Source organism: Acanthisitta chloris, unplaced genomic scaffold (genome assembly GCF_000695815.1).
Source record: "Acanthisitta chloris isolate BGI_N310 unplaced genomic scaffold, ASM69581v1 scaffold18269, whole genome shotgun sequence".
Classification (NCBI taxonomy): Eukaryota; Metazoa; Chordata; class Aves; order Passeriformes; family Acanthisittidae; genus Acanthisitta; species Acanthisitta chloris.
The window spans coordinates 78,786-89,146 of record NW_008693618.1 but is presented as its reverse complement, the minus strand read 5'-3'; the positions used below and the strand labels follow the sequence as shown (position 1 = coordinate 89,146).

Sequence of the window (10,361 nt, the reverse complement as noted above, 5' to 3'; positions counted from 1 at the left end):
TGGATTCACCATCCCTGGAGGTTTTCAAGCTGAGACTGGATGTGGCACTTAGTGCCATGGTCTAGTGACCACGGTAGGGTTGGACTCGGTGATCTTTGAGGTCTCTTCCAAGTAGGTTGATTCTATGATTCCTGAGCAGCCTGATCTGATAGACCTTCCTTTGTGCAAGTCATCTCCAGTGGTCCCTGCCAACCTCAGCTATTCTGTGATGCTACCAAAGATGTATCACCTACCAAGGTGGGTGATAGAACAAATCTGAACTTTGTGTTAAGATGTTTTGAAATGTGATTCCGCAGCAAATCTGACATTGATTGAGGTTTGTCCGTAGTTGAGTATGAAAATATTAACTGAAAATAATTTAAAATAACTTTTTAAAGTTCATTCCTTTTAAATATCTGAGGGCATTTCATGGCTGTTGACAATATATGCAACAGATTCCAGAAATGAGATGTTGTCGCTTGCATAGGTAATTATCACCTTGTTGCAAAGATTAGCAAGAGAACAAGAAAACCCAGGTGGTTTTTGGTAGATATGAAATTATTTGGAGCATACCATTTTAAGGATATTTTATCTGAAAAATTTTGGGGTTTTTGTAAACAGAAAAAGAAATTTTATAGCCCTTCAGCAGCTAATTTCTAGTGTTAATTGTTAAGGCTGAGTTTAAAGTAAAACCTGACGTTTCTGTTTTGTAATGGTTTTGTTCAGCCAGCTAACAGAGTGAGCACATACATAACGGTATTGTGAGGTGAGAGAAAACATCTGCTCACAAGCTTCTGTCCAAATATCCCAGTTGGTAATGAGATTTTGTGTCCTTCTGTTCTTCAGTGTGGGACTTGAGTCGGCAGGTGCAAGTCAAGGGTGCACAAGGTGCTGCAGCCTCACCTTCTGCTCTCTGACCTCCATCAGAAAGTGACAGCTGTGATCTTAATAGAGAAGCCACATCTTCAGATTAACTGGTTCATTATCAGTAAGGGCTTTAGAGCTTGGTCAAGGTGTGTAAGCGTTTTAAGAAGCTAGATTTGGCTCAAACACCCCCATGTCCTTGTTGCCTCTTTGTATAACTTTATATAATTTCTACTCTGTATTTGTACTCTTCCTGCACTCAAATACAGCACTGTAAGCTAAAATTTGTAATTGTTATAGGCTAGTTGATGTAGCTGATCTGTCCTCAGAGGTGCCAGATACTTTCTTTGAAATTGCTGTCACGTTGATAGCCTAAGGCTTGGTAAACTTTGGAACATTGCTTGATGTTTCATGAGATAATTCTTTACAACAGTTCCTGATGCCTTTCTGTTCCATTAGCTCTTAGCCATCTGTTGCTTTGATTACACTATTATAGTGAATAAGTGTTTTGGCAAGCTATTTAGCTGTGTTGAAAAATCTTGTTTCTTTGCTTTCTAGTATTTTATTGCTACTGTTTCTTTCTTTTCTTTTTTTTCCCCCTCAACCTTTGTAGTGTAATGCTTCTTGCTGTTCTTGTTATCCTCAGAAACAAAAGACTGACCTCTTTTGAGGACATGATGAGGTTTACATGGGCTTTGTGGCTGTTTTCCTTCCATGTGAAAGTCCTTCTGCCAAAAGAAGTTGTGTGTTCCAACCATGGGCTCACAGGAGGAAGATATTATAACCTAACCATGTTTAAATGTTTAGCTTTGGGACTCTTGCCTCTTAAGGCTTAAAATGTGCTTTTCTAATCTAGCCAATATGTTACGTCACTATTGCCTATTCTATTTCCATAGAAAATCATAATATCTTAACCTCTCACTCCTCCCAAGACTGCCTAAACAGGAAGAACTGGAATATCATTAGGGAGAAACCTGTATTCTCTGGCTTTACATTGTCAATTTGACCTTTTCATTTATGGCTCAGATTTTAGAGAGGAACAGAGTAAAAGACAGATGGGGTGATAATGAACATGGAGATGTGCTTCCTTAAGTAGATTCGTTTTTAGGAATAGTGATATACCAATTAATTTTTTGAGGCATGGACTTTTGGAATTGAAATAAAATACTGTTTTTAGACTGCAGCTGAATTTCATTGGCATTTCATTTCTACTTTTAGATTTTGTTACTTTTCCCTGCAATTAAAATAGCTGAGTGATACCTCAAAGCAAGAATTTCAGCAAGTCTCAGGACATTATTAATTCTGATCAATATGTCATTTTGCCTTGGTTGTGACTAAGGTGGCTGAGTTTTCTTTACTGCTTACCTGCTTGAGCTCTTTAAACTGAATTGCAGCTTTTCCTGGAGTCACTTCTCACTTTTTTCACTTTTGATGTCTGCAAGAGATGACTAAGAACTACTTGTAATAGGTAGCTGCAAGTGCTCACAAACCTTTCTCAATCACTTGGTTTTCAAGTAGTACTTGTCATTAGGGATAATAACATTGTTTATGGGACAGTTATTTGAAGGAGACACTGTGTTGTGGTGGTGGCAAAAGGGGAGAAAGGGGTAAATACTGCAAAGGAAGATCTGTCTGGGAATTTTTAGCCTCACAAAAGGGTCTTTTTTGGACTGTGTTGGAAATTGCAACTGCTACCCCATAACAAACACTGTGAGCTGTGTGAAGTAAAGTCAGAAAAGTAACTGAAATAGTTCACACTATAGCAAATCTTCTATCAAATGAAATGAGTTAATACTAAGTGCCAAAGCTACTCAGAAATATTATGTGCATACTGGTTTTGAACTTACTCTGGAAGCTCTGAACTAACCTTTTGTGTTTCCTGTCAGAGAATATACATTAGTTTTTAAGACTGGTTATTTCAGTGTGTGTCCTGTTCTGGTGTTACTGTATTTTAATGCTGGTTATTTTGTGAGGGCTAGAGAATGTTGTGGTGTTTCTTGCTTGTCATATTGTCAGACCAATCTGTTTGATCCCTGGACAAATTATGGAGCTTCCTTCAGCTAAGCAACATATGTAATTCTTTTTGTGCCGTGTTGTGCTTTTATTGCTTGCATATGGGCCATGGTAAACGTGTGACTATGGAAGAGTTAAGGCTGTGGCAGCACACTGAAGTCACAGCTGTTGAGTAATATGTATACATACATATATATATATATACACACAGACATATATATGTGTATATATATATATACATATATATGTAGTGACAATTTTCTATCGAGTTCCTGCCACAGCCTTTCCTGAACAGAGTCATCTGTTCCATGCAGAATTGTAAAGATTTTCAGTCAGAGTCACAGTTCTGATTTCAATAAGCAAAATAGAAATGTTCTTGTGTACATTAGTAGCTATGGAACATAATAAGTGAGGGGCTAGTCCAAGTTTGGCTCCTCTGTAATGTGGAAGAGATTTCCTTGGAGAGCTGTTCTGATTATTGATGGCACAGGTACTTGTGAAATTTAACTGCATGAAAGTTAGCAATTAATTACAGTTGTGACACTTCTCCTTTATGAAAGTACTAGTAATTGTCACAGATAGTACTGAGCATAAATATTTTTGCCAATTAACACATCTTCATTTGAGAAGAAGCTGACAGTCTGGACAGGTGAAAACCCTGCAGAAAACCCTTAGGGACAGATCTGCACTGGATAAAGAAATACTGATGTGAAGTTCCCTAAGACAGAACTGTTTGAAGAAGAAAGACCCACATGGTGAATCCCATAGCCAGAGAAGGTGGAGTGTGAGTTTGGAAACTGTGTTTGGAGCCATTGAGCCAATTAGTTTTGCCTGTCAATTCAGGTTTCTTATTTTTGGTTCAACCTTATGCTAGGAATCTTCCTGTCCCCAAATTAGCTCAGTGTCATCACCACACTGTCTTGTGAGGAGCAGGCTTGCTTGGCCAAGCTGCATTTCTGATGATGAAAAAGAATATTGGTCTTTTTTTAGCCATGCTTACAGAAAATTGCTCTGATAACACTAGTGGCAATCATAAAATAAAAGACTACAATCTTGGGCATTATAAATTAGTTGCAGTGTTGTCAGTTGACAGAAAAAAATTCCTCGGTTCCATCCTAGGAGATATTTTCAAATTAGAAATATGATATGTTTTTATATAAGTCTGTAGTGCCATTTCTGTTTTGTCTTCACATGGTTATTATCTTTGTGGGAAAGGAAGTGACCAAATGGGGTTCTGCTCTGCAGAATGACTGTAACTGTCATGCTGGGCTGGACAACATCTTCTGGGTTATTGAGTCCATCACCTGTTCTTGTAAACAGCCACGTGATATAATTGTGAAAGAAACACATTCATACTAATGACTGCATGACATTTATTTGTCTTCTTGTCCATGATTGTCTACAGAACCAAATGGGATGGGATAAAATGAATCAAAAATGATGTTAATAAAATGAACAGTTCTCATTGATAGAGAAAATGAGAAAATGCATCTGGTATGAACTTCTCTTCATAGCTGCTGCTGAATAAGGATGTTTTGCTAAAACGTAGATTGAAATATCCATGCCTTTTTTCCAAGTGGAGACTGATCTCACCCTTCTGACCAAGCTATTTAATGTGTTGTCTGGTGGATGCTGAGAAGCTTTGATGTTCTAAAATATTTGTGAGAGTTGTTTCATGGTTGAATTAGCTTTTGAGCAAGCTGATTTTTCTATTATTTTCTTCATGTGTTGAGCTGATGATTCACTGAGTCTTCCTAAGCTCTTAAATTTGTGGAATTTAATTCCCATGTATCTGTAACATATTATGTTGTGACGTGCCAGATGGAGGAGTGCTTTGAATGGAGAAGAGTATTATTGGTGGACTTAATGCCATCTCTCCTTAACTCCCTGATTCACTGCAATTTTTGCAATCTGAAGATCACTGTAGTTAATCTTTGAGTAGGTAGTGTTGTAGGCCTACAGTCTGTGGGGTCATGGGTTTATTTCACTTGTGTGTGGTTGTGTTTATGCACTTTAGACTGCATTGCTAGCATATTGCTAAATGCTGTTCTGTTTTTCTTTGGCCCCTACTCTCTTAATTGCCATAGCTTAAAGTTTATGGCATATGCACAAAAATGTTTTACTGTGCTGATTTATTATGTAAAAGGGTTTTCTGTTGTAAGACATTACCTTGTGAGAAGTAGGATTGAGTCTTGCTGTTGCTCTAACTCTCCATGTATGTTTACATAGTAGAATCTATTTGCTTTGTGTTTGGTAGAAACTACTACTTCTGAGTCTTCATTTGTGAAATAAGACACTCAGACAAAAAGAAATGTATGATTTTATGGACAGAGATTCTAAGGACAACACTTTCTAAGTGTAGTTGCTTGCAGGAGCAGACAACTTGGTATAAAATACTGCTAATAAACCTTGAATTCCACTTCAAGAACAGTTATATTATTTCCCCTATTGGACAGATGTTCTGAATATTATTCTCTGGTGTGATTCCATTTTCCAGTGTAAATCACTGTTGTAGCCAGTTCTTTTTAACCTTGAATCTGTGCTTTCCACTTGATAAAAATCATGGTAGTCTCTTGAATCTTAGCTTTAAGCTTTCTCAGAGAGAAGGAAAATGCTAGGGACAAATTCTTATCAACAAAGGCTGTTGGCAGTGGCACATTCTGTAGTGCTGATTCTCAGCTTTTTTTCCAGTGTGTGTTAATGATAAACAGTTTGATTTTGGTATGTGTATACAAGCATGAAGGTGCAATCATTTGTTTCCTTCCTGCTTTTCAACATTTTCTTTCCACATAATTTTTGTCCCAAGAGATGCTTCATTTTTTTTTTTTAACATATTGTTTAAACCTAGAACCTATCTGTGCATAAAAATTGCAATTCTCTTAGGATTAGTCATAAACCAACAATGGACTTTACATAGCCTGTCTGGGGCATATAAAACAAAACCTGTTTTTTAAGGCAGGAAAATTACTATGCATGAAACAAAAAAAAGAAGACACTTTGCTGTACATTGTCAGGGATTTGATATATCTCTAATTCCTGTTATACAAGGTGAATACATGAGCTGGGAGCATGTGGCTGTGCCCACAATTTAAAGCAAGTAAGAAATAGGCCACCTGCAGAATCTTTGTGCCATTCTGATTTTAACTTTGGCACTAAATTTGAAAGAGTCTTTGAGTGAAGAGCAGGTTTTCACAATGTGTTTTGGTTATTCCCTAACTAGCCATAACTTGAGAAGGAATTGTCTGACAACTTGTGGCTAAAAACCTCTTTTGAAATACAGCACAGGCTCTATCGGAGCATATTTTTGTGTCTTTCTTGACCAGTAGCTGCAGAGTTAGTTTGCTAAACTATGATGTGGGAGCTCTGAGATTCATCTTTTGCCTCCAATTATTTGTGCCTGTACTGCCTTTTTTTGTCAGGGAAAGAAGTGTCTGGCTGGTGATTATTCAAGGCTGGAGAGTGCCCAGCTCACCTTTTGATGCTGTTCTACGTTTTTGTTATTTAGTATATGAACCTTAGAGCCTGACTGAAACCTGGTTGAGTTCTCTTACTATAGTAGTAAGGTATTGATTTTATATTACTGACTCTCTACCTGGTTTCATCATTGTGTAAGTACTCTGTAAAAATCAGAACAATTTAGGAAATAAACTGGTAAATGATGTGAGTCTTTTCTAATCTTTGCTTTTCTTCCTTTCAATTTCATTCTCTTCCTTCCTTCCAGAGCCTTTTCATTCTATTCCACGTCCTCTTCCCATTTATATTTTCTTTCTCTTGTTCATTCTGTCCCCAAATTCCCTCCTTGCATTATACTACTTTTCATTTTCTGACATCCCATTAATCTTCCAGTCTTTATGGCTTACTTTCCCACCTCCACAAGCACACCCACAGGATGCTTAGAAATTTTGCAGCATACCCAGTTGTCAAAAAACTAAACCTACAAGTCCCAGACCCGTAATACTGTGTTGGGAATGCTCATTAACTCCCACACTGTTTGGAAAAAGAAACCAGTACAGTTAGTATAAGGTCTGCAAACCATAATATTCCTTTGCTTTACACTAAACCTGGGAACTCCTCACTGGAGCTGGGGAAGAAGATGGGATAGGACCTTTTTGCATCAGCTGTGGTTCTGATCTTTGCAGAAACCCTAGAAAGAGTGACATGGGTGTGTAATTATCACGCTGTGACCTCTGAAACATTAGGTTTGGGGAGAACACTTTGTTCCCCAATGGATCAGAAAACCTGTTGCAGTAGGTGGATGTACCAGCAAGTGAAGCCTCAGCACAGCAGCTGCATTGTGGCTTGACTGCTGTGGTATCAGTGCAAGTTGGAAGGCAGATGATCACACCCTGTTCCTTTGACTCTGGAAAAAAGCCATGACCTGGGGAAGGTGAAGCAGAGTTGTGTTGGTGTTAGTGTCTCTGGTGCTGCAGCCACGACTGGGAAGGATGCAATGGTGTGAGGTCTCACTGCCAGAGTCGACGTGGGGTTTGCAGTGGGAAGTGCCTGTGGGCTCAGGATGCTTCTGTCCAGTCTGGGCACCAGGATTTCTGCCAGACCATGTTCTTTCTTGCTGGCAGAAGTCACAAAGAAAAATTGCAAAAGGCTGTGTCTCTAATGTGTGTATGATCAACTGATCGCCCCCTCCACTAATTGCCTGGGAGTGCTAATTAAAAAAGCAGTATTCAGTGTATGGATGACAGTGCTTAGTTTCCAAAGGCAATAATTTGAGGCTTTTCTCTTGCTAAATAGCACCCATGCCAGTGTTTAGTGTTGCTCAGTGGAATTATCATCAGATTTAATCTTAATCAAAGGACTCTTAAACAGTGGACCTGAACAGTTTTTGGATAGTTTTCACTCTCTTGTGTTGAGTGTTTCTTTTCTTTTTCTTTCTGGGCTTTGGCAATAATCACTGCATTGCTTTGTAATCTTAATTCTTCTGTGAGGAAGATGAAGTTATTGTCAGCATTGGAAGTGTAGAAATAGAAATGTGAATTCTGCAGTAGTCAGTAGCAGGGGCTTTACCTACTTCCTTCTGCTTCTCTTTGTTTTTAAGCCTATATCACATTTAATTAGCTATTCAGCATTTAACTGACAGTACTGTAACATACACTGCATGTTCAAACAGTACTAGCTGCACCACAGCTGAACACAGCTGTCTTGTAACTAACCCCAGAATTACTGGATCAATCACCAATAACCCACCCCAGGTTAGATATTGCCAGCAGTGCTTCCAGTTCCTGTTTTTCTTCCATTCTTCGTATTCGCCAAAGGAAACTTAGCAAAGCCTTGCTGATCAGTTAAAGGAAACCAATCCTCTCCTTTACACTGTTATGCAGCAAGGATGCCAGTTACTTAAAGGACAAGAATTAGCAGACTCAACTTAAAGATGAATTTACCACTAAAACGTTGTCTCATCGTGGATAAGACACCCCAATAATATACTTAAAGATAATCATTATTTTTGAATATCTTCTTTCTCCCAGAATCCTACTCAAGTGGGAACTGCTCTTCAGGTTTTCCATAACCTTGGGACTTTGAAGGATACCATTGCTAACGTAGTGGATGGATACTGCACAGTCCTGGAGGAGAACATAAAGAATGCTTTGGATATCCAAGTGTTGAGCCAACCATCTCAGACTGCTACCAGAGGTGAGATACTTGTTTTACAGAGAATGGTAACTGATTTATTTTTTTTTGACAGGAGTACAGTATGTTGTCAAATGGAAGAAACTCTCATAGCCAAGCCTGTTACAGGAATGTTTCCCTTCTTGCTTTAACCAGTAGAGGGTGGGAGTAGGCATCTCTTAGAAATCATCCAAGTTGTCTCTGTAAGCCAAAATTGAGTCTGTGTGTTACTGGACTCAGAGGTTTTCCTTTATTCCTCCCTGTCTCTCTTTCCTGACTTGCCCAGAAAATTATCCTCATTAGTTTGGAACTTTGCAGCATTTTCTTAGCAGTTTCTCATGGAAAAAGATGAATCCAAATGTTGCTTTATTGGTATTGGTGGGAGGATCAAGGGTAGAAATCATTTGTAGGCAGTGGCAGAAGACTGAAATGACATTGTGATGCTTTTGTCAGACAGAAATTGTTTCAAAGCAGAATATTCAATGTGAAGGAATGTTGCACTATTGAACATTTAGTTCTCTGTTAGCTGAGATACCAAAGAATCCTGAGGAACTGGGTGGGCAGGAAAATTGGAACTTTGGCAATATGAACATTTAACAATTTTTCTTAAAACTTTTGCAACAAGCTGTGGGTCCAAAACCATAATCAGTGGCATCATAAAGAAATGCAGCTCCTGGCAATAAAAGTGTTGGTTTAGATACTGGGAACACCTGTATTTCTCAGAACTACTCTCTTTGCCATTTCACTTTGCTATTACATCCTTCTAAACTGCTCACTGGCATTTCCTTGGTGTTTCTGTGGAGGTCTGAACTTACAGAGCAGGTAAGAGTGGTGAACACTGAAGTATCCCCACTGAACCTCAGAGTTCAGTTGACTTCTCAGTGGAAACAATTGAGGCTGTTCACAGCACTCTGTTCTGAAGGTGTTTTAGGCTGCTCTGATTAAAAAAACAAAAGTCTGTCAAAGTGCATGGAGATGTATATTTCTAATATTTCAATTGTCACGTGTGAAAGCTGCAATGTGTTGATGTGTGTTTTTAAAACACCATGTAGGTGGCCCTGGTAGAGCTGCTATGCCAACCCCTGGGAACACAGCAGCTTTTCGAGCAGCTCTCTGGACCAACATGGAGAAACTCATGGATCAGATCTGTGCTGCTTGTGGACAGGTACTCAGCACCTCATTCATCTTTGTCTACTCATGCAGTTATGGACCTAAGGATTTAGATGCCACTTTTCCCCCTCAAAAAACTCCTTCTTACAGGTGCAGCATTTGCAGAAAGTGTTGGCAAAGAAGAGAGATCCCGTGTCACATGTCTGCTTCATCGAGGAGATAGTTAAGGTACAGTCTTAATTTAGCTGAATATTGCTTTAGTAAATCTGTTAAGGCAAATGTGATGAGAGAATGCTTTTGTTTACAGTTTTACAGTTCCATAATTTTTTCTAAATTAACATTGATGGGAAAGTGTTGGAAGTCAAACTAATACTAAAAGAGGTATTTGTGGTCTGTGGGTTGCCTCTGTAGGACGTAAACATGTTCTTTTTGTAATCATTGCTTTTGTTTTGTTTTAAAGGGAGCTGATAAGGCACCACTGTCAGTTTTTATTATGGATCATTAATGTCATTCCATAATACCATGTGACTTGAGTAATTAATTAAGTCTGTTAGTTTGCATAGGAGAATGTGTCTCCATCTATCACTTTCAGCCATCTGTTTCTCAGTCCTTGACAATTTCTTCCTTGAAAATAATCATGGCTGTTCTTTTGAATACCTATTATTTTCCATTCAATTGCACTGTTTTCTATTCATATTTGGACTCATTTGATTAATGGTCTCCTTCAGTGTTAGGAACAGGATTACTGAAACTGTCTCATCTACCTTAGG

The 10,361-nt window shown here is 38.5% G+C and overlaps 1 protein-coding gene across 1 annotated transcript in view; it reads left to right on the top strand.

Moving 5' to 3' along the window:
* Positions 1-8,339: 8,339 nt before the first annotated feature.
* Positions 8,340-10,361, top strand: part of COG5 (component of oligomeric golgi complex 5) — a gene marked incomplete at its 5' end in the record, with an annotated part of 63,791 nt that continues 61,769 nt past the window's right edge. The window contains 3 exons of the mRNA XM_009083132.1: positions 8,340-8,505; positions 9,534-9,646; positions 9,742-9,819. Coding sequence (XP_009081380.1) covers positions 8,340-8,505; positions 9,534-9,646; positions 9,742-9,819 — 357 coding nt within the window. The remainder of the gene's footprint in view (positions 8,506-9,533; positions 9,647-9,741; positions 9,820-10,361) is intronic.